Here is a 13872-nt window from a genome sequence, read left to right on the forward strand (position 1 = left end):
TACTCTTACAAACAAAATATTGTAAAATATTTGGTGTAGGTGACCGAATTAGGGTACCTGCATCAACAATATTGGGAGTCATTACCTAGTTTCACGCGAAGAGGACGGTGTATGGCCGGCGGGACAAGCGCCGAGGTGGAGGTCGATGTCGCGCTCTTCCCTGCGGAGATCTGCCTCCTCGTGGTTGAGACGGGTGTACTTTTTCTCGAGATCTTGGAGTTCGCTCTTGATACGTCGAGCTTCAAGATTGCCCGAGGCTCCTATGGCTACACCCTTTTCGGTACGGCCGCGGAGCTCCGATTGCTTATCCAAGAGACGCTGGCGCTCTTGATCAAGACGGGTCCGTCGGCGGTCGATTTGGCTTCGGCGCGACTGGATTTTCCGGATGGCTCCGGCGAAAACGCGGTCGGCTTCCATGCCGGGGGTTGGGGTGGAGGGGCCGGGTTGTGGGTCGTGATTCGTGACTCGAGTTTTTTTTTCTTGTACTGTAGTATAGTATCTCTACTTATATTATATCTCTATCTCTACTATCTACTAGAAGAACGCCGGTGCGTTGCAACGGGGCCACATTAACTTTAAGAGTTCAATATTAATCACGTTAATAGTATATTTAATATTCTCATACATATCCATCTTATTAGATACGGGATGTAGAGGTTAAGGCCTTCTTTGATTCATAGGAAAGGAAAAATGGAGGAATAGGAAAATTAGAGGATTGACATGCCCTACCCACCTGAATCCTATGGAAGTAGAAAACATAGGGTTTGGCACAACTGGGGTGTTTGATGGGAGCATAGGAAAAGCATATGAACTTAGAGCATTATAATATTATTATTTTGAAAGGTGTGCTTTCAAAACAGGTAGCCGTTACTCACTGAGCTAGCCGTTAGGCTACAACAGGATATATATATACGTACGCAAGCACAACGTTTCTTCTTTACAAGCTCTCCATTTCATACAGCCAAGAACATGTTACATGCAAGTCTTTGCTGGTGATAGCTGAAGTTTTCTCATACTTGCTTGATCTTCTCTCAAATCTGAGGTTAGTTCTTCTCATGTACACGTCCCTTTGCTTTTTTTAGATCTTCTCCATGTATACATTCCCTTTGCTTTAGTTCTTTGCCCTGTACATGTTTCCACCACTGCCATTCAGTCCAGTGGCGGAGCTTGGGCCTAATCTTTGGAGGGGCAATGGGCCAAGGAGGGGCAAAACTATGAGGTTTAGCCTGTTTTTACTGAACATCCAGCACAAAAACTAACGTGTATTAGGTGATTTTTTCTTGGGCTGGGGGGGCCACCGCCCAGGTTGGCCCCCATGAAGCTCCGCCGCTGATTCAGTCCATATCAAGAAAATCGACAGCACCGGATACAATTTTCATCCTAGCCGACCACCCAAAATCATCAAGTCACCAACAACCATCAGCATGAAAAGCCATATTCTTTTTTAGTTCTTGCATTCTGTAACTGATTCAAACATATGTTGAGGTGAAAGGCAAGAAAAGAAATATTGTCTTAATATCATGACACAGTAGAATGATCTACGCTAAGTCGTATCAGTTATCTGCCAAAAAAATCCAGAGTATGACATAGTTATTTGGATCACGATGTGACTAGCATGGCAGAATTAAGCCTTGTTGTTTGTTATCTGCCAAAAAAATCCAGAGTATGACAAAGTTATTTGGGATCACGATGTGACTAGCATGGCAGAATTAAGCCTTGTTGTTTGACCAATAAATTACTAGAAGTCTAACTATGCTAATTAAGCAGATTATATTTAAACTTGTAAAGTCATGACGCAGCTCACTAATTTCCACAGGCTTGTTTGTCATAACAGATGGATCCAAGCTACAGTCGTAGATCAAAAAGTGAGGATGAATTTGCTCTTTTTGTTCTTCCTACTTTAGAAGAACCCTCTCATTCCTCAAGAAGACCTATGCACACTTCAATACTTACAGGTGCACGACGTGTAAACGAAATTTTGAATGGGCATGAAGACCTATGCAAAAGGCACTTCAGAATGGAGATTGACATATTTCAAGCTTTGGTTCAAAAACTGCGCGAGAATGATCGCCTTGTTGATGGAAGAGATGTCTCAGTAGAAGAACAAGTTGCTATATTTTTGTATGCATTATCTAAGAATGCAACAAATGATACTTTGGCAGATTGGTTTCAGCATAGTGGACAAACAATAAGTTGCTATTTTGGAGAAGTGCTCAATGCAATTACAGAACTCTATTCTGTATATATACGTCCACCTTCCCTACACCCGCATCCAATCTTGAGTAAACAGAAGTTCTACCCCTTTTTTATGGTATGTATGCACGCTTATGATCAAGTTCAAATAACATAATTTCGAAATTTTATGGAGAAGATTATATGGCTTATGTACTTATATTTATGCAGGACTGCATCGGTGCTATAGATGGTACACATATTCCATTGGAATTACCTGTTCATGAGCAAGAACCATATCGCAATAGGAAGCAAACATTGTCACAAAATGTTATGGTAGCATGCGATTTTGATTTAAAGTTTGTGCATGTACATGCTGGTTGGGAGGGATCAGCTTCAGATGCAAGAGTCCTACAAGATGCACTTAACCATGGGTTTCAAGTACCCCCCGGAAAATTTTACCTTGTAGATGTTGGTTATGCAAATACACCACAATTTCTGGCACCATATCGTGGTACTAGGTACCACCTGCAAGAACAAGGGAGAGTTCGCCAAAGGCCAAGAAATTACAAGGAATTATTCAACCTACGGCATGCACAACTCCGAAACCATATCGAGAGGACTATTGATATAGTAAAAATGAGATTTCCAATATTGAGAGTGGCTTCACATTACTCTGTTACCAAACAAATTGACATATCAGTTGCTAGTTGTGTGCTTCACAATTTCATACGTTTGCATAATGGAGATCTATCTTGGCCTGAGAATACTGCTGTGGAGATTGACCAAGAACAATTTGTTGATGTGCCAAGTGGAGATCACAAGTATCATAATGACATACATGCATTTAATTACTCTAGAGAAGCTGGGAATCAAAAGGGAGAAGATATAGCACAACAAATGTGGGCACAGTATGTATCACAAAGATCATAGAATATGTAATATGTTATCCAAGTTCAGCTACCATTCTTGTACTTGAAATATGACATGCAAGTTGTAATACCATTCTTGGACTTCAAATTTGCAATAGTACTACAAATTTTCATGCATGCCTAACCAAAAGCCTCTCAACATAACTACCAAAATATACTAAACCATCATGGTCAGTTCTATGACCAACTGAACTAAACATAAATATATGACACCTACAGACCAAAAGCTTCCCTAAAATAGAACCTATGGTCTCAGTGGATCACCACAATGGCTAATTTTGATGGGTAGTTTGGGCACGCGCAATCTCTCTTTTAAGCCAAGCCAGTCGTAGTTCATTAGTAGAATATGACAAGAAAACTTCCCTGTTCTCCTTGCATTTGAAGATATCTGATGCCATCAACATATCTCCTAGTTGTAAACCTTCCAACCCTTCAACTGCTGTGATGCACTTGTTGATGGTGCAGGGGTCCTCTAGCTTCTTCTCCTCAATTGCAGCAAATCGATCAATTTCTTCCTTCTTCAGTTTTAGATACTTCTCATGGAAATCATCATTAGCACCACGTTTCTGTTTTTTCCCACGCCTAGTGTCATGTTTCTCCATTTGTGTAGATCTTGGCGGGGCTTGCACATGCTGAATAGGTGTAGATAGGTGCGGGGGAGAATCCAAATTGAACTCGTCAAGTTTTTCATCTAATGTAAACTGCATATCTGACTCACCGGCAGCTGGCATGGTAGGTGATGGTGATTGATACAGATCCGTCACTTGTGTCGATTGTGATGAGGGAACTGGTGCATGCTTCCTCTTCCTAGTATAATGGTCCAAGCCTCGACGAGTTCTCCCTTCAGCATAACGACCTACAGAATAGTTCCAGAAATTTGTTTAGAACAATTAAACCTTATATGCAAAGTGTAGACAGCAAGAAAAATAAGCTACAATGTAAATGGCAACAGTGTGTTAGTCACCTTCATAGAGTGGAGCTAATTCTTCATAAAGGGGGAATGACCTTTCTTTCCATTGCAGGACATCCTTGTTGTTCTTACGAGCGGCAAAGCTTGCCCAAACATTATCTGGTGCATCAACCATTTTTCTGTCCTTATCCCATCCAAAGCCACTTTGATCCAACAATTCTTTAACATTTCGATAGTCTCTCTTCAGATCCTGCTCCTTTTGTTTGACTTGGTTGAGAGTAAATGATTGATCAAACCTTTGATTTAGTCGAGAAACAATATTTGTCCATGCCTCCTTACTCCAAGCATTATGTGTCCGAAAACCAGGCACATCATAATCTTTTAAGAGTCTAACAAGGAACAACTTCATTTGGTGACTCCATTTGGCTCGAGTATTAACTTTTGTGAGTCCTAAATATTTAACATAGGTGGACGAATTTAGTTTCTAAACATCACAACTATTCTTTTTATAACAGCAACACATAACAACTTAATAAAGTTGCACAACTGAGTTTATCAAAGTCATTGAAACATCAGATCATACCTATTTCTGGATGAAGACTTGTAGTCCCACCATGAAGTTCAAGATCAATTGCCCCATTGGATTGCAGATGATGGCCTTGTCGCTCTGACAGGCACCATCGATCAGCCATTTGGGGACTCCATTTGACTCGAGTATTACCTTTTGTGACTCCTAAATATTCAAAATAGGTGAACAAATTTAGTTTCTAAATCAATGACACGTCACAACTAAATAAAATTGCACATCTGAGTTTATCAAAGTCATTCAAACATCAAAGCATACCTATTTCTGGATGAAGACTTGCAGTCCCACCATCAAGTTCAAGATCAATTGCACCATTGGATTGCAAATGATGACCTTGTCGCTCTGACAGGCACCAATGATCAGCTACCTACATGCATCAGACTGTTAATTAGCATACATTCTGTTAGCACATATGCAAGGGCGCCAATGATATTTGTGCAGAAGAGAATCCATGGAAGATGAAAATTTAGTGCCCTGTGCGCGCACACAAATTACCATGTTCCTATATATGTTATGTGCATTGCGAATTAACTCAAACGTAAGAAAATATATATGTTGATCTAATAGCTATGAAGAAAACGGTCTCATGATACTCATACAGTGGTAATGAACCAGAAGAAAACTAGCAATACGAGTAGCATCAGGACATGGCCTGACATGTCATTTGGTAGGCTACCGGATAAACTCAAATCTGAGAAAATATTTAGACCTGTAGTTGCAAAGAAAATCCCCAATCCCGAAATAGTAATCTCAGATCTGAAAAACGGGAGAAAAATCCACAATACGTTGCAAGCCAATACTAATCAAAATCAATCGTATGTGTGTATGGTAGCTACAAATCATGGTAGTTGATGCCGAGCAACAAGACAAAAATTCAATTAGCTATCATATGAAGCAAGGGAGGACCAGATCTAGCTTTTGGAGTGGCCCCCAAAGTACCTTGTTGCTGGACATCGCGGGTGGGAGCACAGACGCAAGAGGCCTGTCCTCCAGCGGAGGAGTTGAGCTGAGGGCCGCGCGGCCGGCCGGCCGGCCGTGGCGCAGCACGACTAGGTCGATGCGAATGAGATGGGGAAAAGCAGTGCTGTAGGAGGAGGGTTTGCTGTTTTGCGTTTTCTGCCGATGTGGTGTCGTGATAAGGTACGCGAAGCCTGTTATTTACCGCGAAAACTGTGGGTGAGCGAGCGGCGCGCGCTTTTCTTCCCGCCAGGATTCTTTCCGAGAGGTCGGACTTCTTGGAAAATTTCCTGTGAAATACAGAAGGGAAACTTCCACAGGATATATTCCTGAGGATTGAATCCCTGTAAATCAAACAACCATCACAGGAAAAAATCCATAGGATTACAATCCTATGAAAATCCTATAAAGATCCTATGAATCAAAGAAGGCCTAATTGTTTCCTTTGTTTGGATCAACTTCCAAGTTCCAAGTTCTAAAATTACCCACGTACATGAGAACTAAGTAATTTTAGTTAACAAAAGAGGACTACTACTCATGAAAAGTTAATCTGCATATTCTCCTTGACAAGTTAAAAATGTCATATATATGTTTGCATGGCTCTCTATTCTATAAGGTTATTACATAAAACTCTTGTTCAATTAGAAAAAGTTATAATAAGCAGCAAACATTAAAAAATAGGTGTCTGATTCCAGCTCGTGCTTCTTCAAATGAATGTGTCACTCACCTAAAGAACTACCAGATTACGACCAATGCCAAAATTTGGGTTGTCTTCTCCCAAGAAATTTGTACAAGCCCCTTGTCATTCTTCGTCTGATTGCATCATCTAAATTAGGCTAAATATTTTTACTTTACCCATGTGAAATTATACATCAAGTAATCAGGTAAACAAGTATAGAACGACATGCAGATGCAACCTGACCTTTCACCTTGTTAGGGAGTCCCTTCAATCCAAGAATATACAACATCCAGAAGAAATAAAATCAATGTCATAATTAGTAATCATTTTTCAGCGACAAAAGATAAACAACAATTGGATTTTTAAAACAAAACCCGCAACTACACAAGTATATTAGCACAAGTGTGGATCCTGTCCCACTCTTCATTTGTTCACAAAAAAGTTCAGAATAGCAATCTTGGCGAGCCCTGTGCAAGCATCCCGTGATCTCGGCCGGGATCGATCTGCATGGCATGCTGCCGATTCTACCAAGAGTGGGCGCTGAAAGGAACGATCCCGAACCTGCATTGTCAATCGGACAGAGCAGCATCGGCCTTCGGATCAGAGCGTGAACGGGATCGAGGAATTTGGAGGAAGTGAGGGAGTAGGATGGAGATCACGAGAACTCACCCATATCTTGGGTCGTGTTAGTTCTTCAGGGGCTGCCACGGGCTGTCCTCGTCGCCATCGGCGACTCCGCCACTATAGCGCCATGAGCGTGGGATTGAGGGACGAAGGGAAGGAAAGGAAGCGAATTAATGACGTACCTGATGTTTGGTATGTAATAATTGGGTTAATTACTGTTATAATTCATTGAGTATGTTTCCATATATTACACTTTGGCGCTAAGAAGGTGGCACTCATATTGTAAAAAAAAGGAAGTTCGCACTGATGGACGAGGAGATCTCTTGCCTACGATTTCAATTACCAATTATCGAATCCGGCTACGCTGATTGCTCTCGATTTACTGAATCAGAACTTGCCAAAATATTTACATGATTGAATTGAATCGACACCTGCCAAAGCAAGCACGAATAAATGGAAGGAGAATCAGACGTGATTCGGTTTTAAGTGGGAAGAAGAAAAAATTAAGGTGGGAGGGGTGGTGAGAGATGAGACAAAAATAAACCAAACGAAAAAAACCGACGAAACTGGGAGCCTCGGTACGAGGTTAGGCCCTGGAGTGTGTGGGGGCGGGTGGGGGCCTCGGTACGAGGTTTTTTCGGTTCGTGGCGGCTCAGTGTGAGGTGGGAGCAGGTATCAAAAAAACCATGAAAGGTGGGACGAAAAAAAACCTGGAAGCGAGGCTACCAACTGCTCCATTAGGAGTAGAGATAAAAGAAACGTAGTGTTCCGTTTCCCCTCTTACGTTTGTCAACACCTCTCGGCCCACTCGATTTTCTTTCCCCCCTTCCGGTTTTCTCCATCACGGTTTTCTCCCTTTGGCTTGCATCTCACTCCGGCGTCCAGCGCCACCGCTCCCGACCTCCAGCCTTCGTCCAGTAAGCCCTCCCGCGCGCCCTGTCTCTCCTCTTCTCCCTTCTCCTTTCCTTTCCTCTCTCTCAGAAATCTTGTCTCTGGCCCATGGATCCCGATGGAACACCATGGATCCCGATGTGGAGCTCCACTGCGGCCCGATCTGACCTGGGAGCGGCTAGATCCGTGCGTCTCCGCCTCGCTCCGCGCGGCCTCCATGGTCCGCCGTCTTCTCCAGCGCCGGCGCCGCGCTCGGCCGCCGCCGTCCCATGCCATGGTCGCCTCCCTCCAGAACGACCTGGCATGGCCACCTCCCCGCCTCTCCCGCAAGTGGGCCTCTGTGCAACCAGATCTGTAAGTCTGTGCCTCGCTCCGCGGGCCTCCATGGTTATCCGTCTTCCCGAGCGCCGGCGCCGCGCGCAGCCGCCGCGCCGTCCCATGCCATGGTCGCCTCCCTCCAAAATGTCGTGCCATGTCCGCCTCCCTGCCTCTCCCGCAAGTGGGCCGATGCGCCCCCGACCTAGCAGATTAATGGAGGGCGCTGCCGACGTCGGTTCATGCCTCGGTTCACCTGATTCCTGACGTCCAATTCCTTTTGTTGTTGCTATATTCAACCTCATCTCTGAAATTTTACATCTTCCTGTGTTGCTGTGCAGGTGTATCAAGTTTCACAAGGTCAATGATTATTGAACCATCTGGTTAGGAAGAACTTCTTCACGCTTTTCTTTGTGAAAACCAAATTTTTTTATCTGGTAGGTAAAGATAAAGATTTTCAGTTTAATTATCTTCAAAATTCTGTGTGTGGGGAAGTGCCTGGCGGTGGTGGTTGGGCACTTGAGCTTGGAGCTGGCCAGGGCAGTGGATGGGGAAGAGGAGATTGCTGCTACTGTTGTCGTTTTGTGTATGCTACAGCTGCAAAATTCTGTGTATGTGCTGCTGCTGCTAAATACAGGACGATGCATTATATTCTCCCTCTATCAATCTTTAAATTCATTATCATTTTTATTTTATTTTTCTGAATGTTGTTCTTTAATCCAATTGTTTTTTTCGTGGTGCAGGTAAGTCAATCCTAGGCGAGTTCTATATTGTTAGCCTTTGTGGTGACTGCTACACGATCCTGTAATGCATTCTGGGAGTGTTGTTTCTTTCAGTTGTTTCAATTACTAGATTAGCAGCAAAATGCATCCATGTCAATGTTGGATTTTACTTCCTGATTCTCATTCCAAGTTCTGCAGGAAAGAAACAAGGAGAATATAGCTCTTAACTGAAGCAAATAGGATTTCGTCAAGGTTGTGCCTCAATATCATGGATGCGCCTATGCATGTCAATTTTTCTAACGACATGATTTCTGCTCTTGGGCTAGCGGATAGGGTTGTGCTTGTTGTCGATGCTGCTGAGGTCGGCATGGTAATTCACTGGCCTATTGCTTTATATATAAGATAAGGTGACATGCATGCTTCGAACAGATGGTTTTTATCCCGTGCAAAGCAGTTCTAAGCCAAATAGAGAATGATTCACTTTAACTTGGTTTGTGTGAGCATAACGTTTTATTAAGTTGGAACTTGGAGGTGGTCTATCGGTTTAGCATTTTGGAAACTTAAAGTTGCACTTGATGATGCTTTGTGAGATGGAGCACTTCATTCCAGGGCGTGGTTTTGAGAAAGATCCAGTAGCAAATTAAACTGATATTTGAGTTCACCATTGTTTGTTTGATAATTTTACTTAATTGTACATCTGAACTTTTATTTGCGTGCATCAACTGCAAACTGCTACATATTTCTGCATCATATATTAAGGTTTGATTAAGTTCATATACGACAGTCGATTAGCTCCAGTCTGACATTTTATTCATTCTAGGCGAATGCAAAAATGTTTAGAATAAGCTATACATTGCAAGTTCACATATTTCCTGTTGTAATATTTTCTGTGTTTGTGCAGAATTGGGATATGACCGCTTACACATCCGGGACACAAGGGGCCGCCATAGCTTGGTTTGTCTCTTTGGACTGCCACAGTGCCCATCCGGGCGTCTTTGGATCCTCAGCCATGGGCCTTGCTGTCTATGGATCATACGCCACTGGTCATGTTTCGCCACCTGTCTCTCAGGACAACCACCCCTATGTTCAGTTCGGGAGGCACCGGAGGGAGCCGACATGGTCATCATCATTCCGTGAATGAATAAACTCTTCAAGATCACTTGTGCGGCTCGGTTAAAGGTAAACATGTCCATAGTATCTTCGTAAGCATATAAGTAATAATTTGTATTAGGCATGATTCTCGTTCAACTGTCTAGAGATTGTATAGTTGTTTTGACGCATTAGATCAGTCCGTACATACAAATTGGTTTCATTGAGATGTGTTCCTTTTCTATCATGTCAATGACGAATATACACTATATTTCTTTCCTCATAATAAATTGTCAATTCTTTGAGATGGGTGAGGAAAATCGTCAAGATTAAAGAATTGCAGGTTGAAAAGGTATATTGTTTAATCCCATCTTATTTTCACAATACTCGGTTTGATGTTTTTTGGAAGATTAGATTGAAAAACAACCAATTTTTCTATCGTACTTGAGTTGGGAGTCATTGTAGATAACGTTGTGCAGGTTAAATTTATGCTCACTGCCCACACTACCGTAATTCATGCATGTTGGTGCTTTCCAGGTGACGTGCCCAACATGCTTTTGCTCGAGAATGGCAATGGGAAGTGAGTATCGCCCATGTATAGATCCCTTTAATAGATGTTGTTGAATTTGTCGTGTGTCTGCTACTTATGACATTTTCCTTCTTGTAGTGTTGTGCTAGGGCCTGAATCAGTTTTTGATGTATACTCTGAAGAGTTACACTGCTATGAAGTTGGACAACATTGAATACAACCAGTGTTGAAGTATACCAACCGCATCAGCTTCCGAGTCCATCGACAATCCAAGCTTTGTATCTTTGAGGTTTCAGATATTTGAGAATTATTATTTTCTTGTCAGTGAAGGTTATCATGTTTTCACACCCGCTCTATAATGTTTCAAGGAAAAATGTCAAACATGGTTACCTTTGTAAAGAGTTCAGATCATCTAATGTAAATATGCAAATTGCAAAACAATCTGATAAATTCATTTTATTTCTTGAATTGTGAAATGGGAGATATTGCTTTTGTGATTATTGCTCCGTGTGATATGCTTATGGTACACCTTTGTACTTATGTTCCTACAAAATTAAGTTCCACAAGTATGCAAAGTACTATTTGGTGTCGTAATATATCATGCCAGGTAGCTCCACATAAAGGTTTATTTTTGCAACAAATATTGTTGTCCGTAGCAAGGCACAAGGATTTTAGCTACGCCTGTAAATATTAATGCAGATCCTAATGAGTCAGTTGCTGGAGCACCAGAGCTTGCTCGAGAAGAGTGCACTGTAGATCGTGCTACTGAACAGGGATGAGAGGGACGCCCACAACAAGGAACCGAGAAGATGGATGCGCAAGGAGAAGAACACGACAATGACATATGATGTGCATGAGGATCATAAATATATACCTTAGACATGATTGAAGTTGAACCACTAAAATACATATGCCCCCGGTGCAACGCACGGGCATTGTCCTAGTTATTATTATTATGATCTAAAAGTTCCGTTTCCCCTCTTACGTCCTTCGTACCCCACTTCGTCCGCCTCTCCCCTTTTCACGCGAGCATTAGATTTTTCTCTCCAGGAAAAAAATCTCAAACATCTAGGGATGTCTCCTTGGTTTTCTCCACCATCCTGCCCTAGCACCTCGCTCGCAGTCGCCGCCGCCACCACCACGAGAGACATCGCCAACCTGCTCTGGTTCTCCCCCCCTCCTCCCCGCGCGATCCGATGCCAATGAGGATGGTCGTTCTACAATGCAGTCGCGGTTGCGCGGAACCTCACCGGGACAGGACAGGAAGCGGACCGGTCACAGGACAAGCAAGAGCCCTAGGTTCGCCATCGGAGATCTCGGCACCGCAGACCGGATGCCGCCCCGACGCGCAATCCAAATGAGTTACGGATGGTGGCCACCACTGCGCGTCCTTCTCCCCCATGCCATCCTTCTCCGACGCAGTTCCTGCGGGCCGGGATGCCGCTCCACGATGCGACATCCAAGCAGCTCATGGCCGCCACCACCACCACGTCGTCCTTCTCCCATCCCATGTACCATCCCTCTCCGGCGCCCCTCCTGTGGGCTGGGATGCCAGTCCACGATGGAAGGCCCAAGCAGCTCATGGCCTGCCGTCGTCACCACAACGCCGTTCTTCTCCTCCGATTAATTTGCCCTCATAGCAGCCGCCATTTTTCCGTTGCCCACTTCAGCATTGCGTGCTTTCTACCATGGATAGGAGATGGTGAGAAACTGGGCTTCTCATCACGCTTGATAGGTTGCATCGCAGGCTCTCATGTTCTATCTGTTTTCATCTCATGATGCTCTTCTTCAGTCCCTTGAGTTAAGTTAGACTTAACTCAGATTTAACTCAATGGACTGAAGGTGCTAAACACGGCTGCAAGGATTGTTTTTGATTTTCTGCATTAGAATCCATTAGATTGTTGACCAAAATCTAATGATCCGTTTACCCGGTTGCAAGGATTGTTGTTGATTTTCTGCATAAACACGGCTACAGTGTCGCTGGTAACAGGGATTTGTTGCTAAATAACGCACTTGCGATTTCCATTTGCTGATATGCATATCATTTGTAAGTCATGTGAGGCCCAGCTACACAGCAGAAAGATCCGTTTGTTTACACAGTAACAAACAGGATCAGCTGGTCTGGGTTGCAGCTAATTACAAAAAATATAGAGCTTGGGAAGCTTCTTCGCTAGGAAATTGTTGGGCGGTATTCTTCCAGGAAGCACTCCTGGCGACTGCGTGATGCTTGGCCTCAGTGACATGGTAAGCTGCTTGTATTCATTTTTCATATATGCAAATATGATTTTGTGATTCTTGTACTACCAGTCTACCACTGATCCGAATATGATTTCTTACACTCATCCTTCAAGATTTCTGAAAAGTAGTACTCATTGCACGATTGCACTTCAAAGATCTCAAACTTGTGTTGGTAACCAACAATGTCTTTAGGCAAATTGTTGTCATCACACAAATAACTTATTAAATTGTCAGGGGTTGGATCTTATCAAATGGTTAAGTCTACTATAGGAATATATACGCTGATGCTTCTTGATTTATTTGCATATGCATCTTCACATGGAGTTGCATGTCTCAATTTAGTTATTTGTTTTGTTACTGTGAAATCTGCAGGCCGTTCCACTGACGCTTCTAGCCCTTGTACTATCTTTTGATCACCGAAAGAACAAAGACGTGGCTGCTCGATCAGACATGTCCCCCTCCCGAAAGTGACTAAAATATGTATGGTATGCGCTAATAAGTTATGTTGTTGGCTTTGTAATTGCATCTTTACTCGGGATCTTAATTACCTCGGTCTCCCCAGCACGCTGTTGGTGTTGCCTGGTCATACGATCTCAGGTGTCTACACATTTCTCTCACTTACCCACGGAGCTATGCTTTCCTGAATTCGTCATGCCTATTTGCAAGCATCGTGCATTGCTATATCAGTCAGTGGCAGATCCAGGATTGAGCCTCGCCCCGGGCCCCAAGCTTGCTACAGAGTGAGCACAGTGCTAAACAATACCAACAGTGCTATAGTATATGAAGGAACTGCTCCTCACGCCCCAGGCCCAGGTCCCCCCGGCCTGGGTCCTGGATCCGCCATCAGTTACCCCTTAGAAACCTATATTTGATGTCAATATTGTTTATTTTTCTTCTTTTGGACTTGCTTTGTTCGGCTCAGGTTGCCAAAGATATTCAAGGAATTGTGAAATAAAAAGAAATAATAATTTGGTTTCTTGGTCGCAACGCATGCACACCTTGCTATATGACATATACAATTTCTTTTTTTTATTTGGTTGTTTATGCATGTGTTACTTTTATATTTTAGCAATACTTTGATCATTCAACTAAATATGCAGGGTTTCACAAAGGTGAGCATATGAATTTTGTAGTTTCATAAAATAAATAAAATATGAAAGATTGAAATATATATAGAGAGGTTGAGATTTAGGAATGTTGTTGGAGTTAAAACAAGTTGTCCGGGAGA

At 42.9% G+C, this 13872-nt stretch overlaps 3 protein-coding genes and 1 long non-coding RNA gene across 11 annotated transcripts in view; 2 read left to right on the forward strand and 2 right to left on the reverse strand.

Moving 5' to 3' along the window:
* Window positions 1-935, reverse strand: part of LOC123163099 (uncharacterized) — a 10284-nt gene extending 9349 nt beyond the window's left edge. For all 3 annotated transcript variants that reach the window (XM_044580860.1, XM_044580861.1, XM_044580862.1), the window contains exon 1: window positions 86-935. The gene's annotated coding sequence lies outside the window, so the exon portion shown is untranslated. The remainder of the gene's footprint in view (window positions 1-85) is intronic.
* Window positions 663-3192, forward strand: LOC123163098 (putative nuclease HARBI1). Of its 3 annotated transcripts, XM_044580859.1 has the most exons (4): window positions 663-1042; window positions 1835-1865; window positions 1956-2311; window positions 2404-3192. In XM_044580859.1, exons 2-4 carry the CDS (start codon window positions 1835-1837, stop codon window positions 3103-3105), a joined length of 1089 nt encoding a protein of 362 aa, XP_044436794.1. In that variant the 5' UTR covers window positions 663-1042; the 3' UTR covers window positions 3106-3192. The 3 variants fall into 3 exon arrangements, with proteins under 3 accessions (XP_044436794.1, XP_044436792.1, XP_044436793.1); XM_044580857.1 differs by having other exon boundaries at window positions 1835-2311; XM_044580858.1 differs by having other exon boundaries at window positions 953-1042; window positions 1817-2311.
* LOC123163097 (L10-interacting MYB domain-containing protein) lies at window positions 3087-5775 on the reverse strand. 3 transcript variants are annotated; one of them, XM_044580856.1, is made up of 6 exons: window positions 5540-5774; window positions 4859-4967; window positions 4598-4747; window positions 4069-4464; window positions 3823-3960; window positions 3476-3736 (listed from the first exon to the last, which is right to left on the reverse strand). In XM_044580856.1, exons 1-6 carry the CDS (start codon window positions 5552-5554, stop codon window positions 3693-3695), a joined length of 852 nt encoding a protein of 283 aa, XP_044436791.1. In that variant the 5' UTR covers window positions 5555-5774; the 3' UTR covers window positions 3476-3692. The 3 variants fall into 3 exon arrangements, with proteins under 3 accessions (XP_044436789.1, XP_044436790.1, XP_044436791.1); XM_044580854.1 differs by having other exon boundaries at window positions 3087-3960; XM_044580855.1 differs by lacking the exon at window positions 4598-4747 and having other exon boundaries at window positions 3087-3960; window positions 5540-5775.
* A 1973-nt stretch (window positions 5776-7748) lies between these two features.
* On the forward strand, window positions 7749-10835 carry LOC123161693 (uncharacterized). Of its 2 annotated transcripts, XR_006480826.1 has the most exons (6): window positions 7749-8677; window positions 8810-8870; window positions 8987-9158; window positions 9690-10229; window positions 10357-10457; window positions 10545-10835. It is a non-coding gene; the product is annotated as an uncharacterized lncRNA (long non-coding RNA). The 2 variants fall into 2 exon arrangements; XR_006480825.1 differs by having other exon boundaries at window positions 9690-10457.
* Window positions 10836-13872: the final 3037 nt, after the last annotated feature.

This window comes from Triticum aestivum, chromosome 7B, assembly GCF_018294505.1.
Source record: "Triticum aestivum cultivar Chinese Spring chromosome 7B, IWGSC CS RefSeq v2.1, whole genome shotgun sequence".
Classification (NCBI taxonomy): Eukaryota; Viridiplantae; Streptophyta; class Magnoliopsida; order Poales; family Poaceae; genus Triticum; species Triticum aestivum.

Coding starts and splice junctions, on each gene's coding strand:
- LOC123163097 (XM_044580854.1), bottom strand. Junction 4,748..4,858: donor AAGTCTTCATCCAGAAATAG/GTATGCTTTGAT, acceptor TTGAATATTTAG/GAGTCACAAAAGGTAATACT. Junction 4,465..4,597: donor AAGTCTTCATCCAGAAATAG/GTATGATCTGAT, acceptor TTAAATATTTAG/GACTCACAAAAGTTAATACT.
- LOC123163098 (XM_044580857.1), top strand. CDS start 1,835: ATGGATCCAAGCTACAGTCGTAGATCAAAAAGTGAGGATGAATTTGCT. Junction 2,312..2,403: donor AGTTCTACCCCTTTTTTATG/GTATGTATGCAC, acceptor ATATTTATGCAG/GACTGCATCGGTGCTATAGA.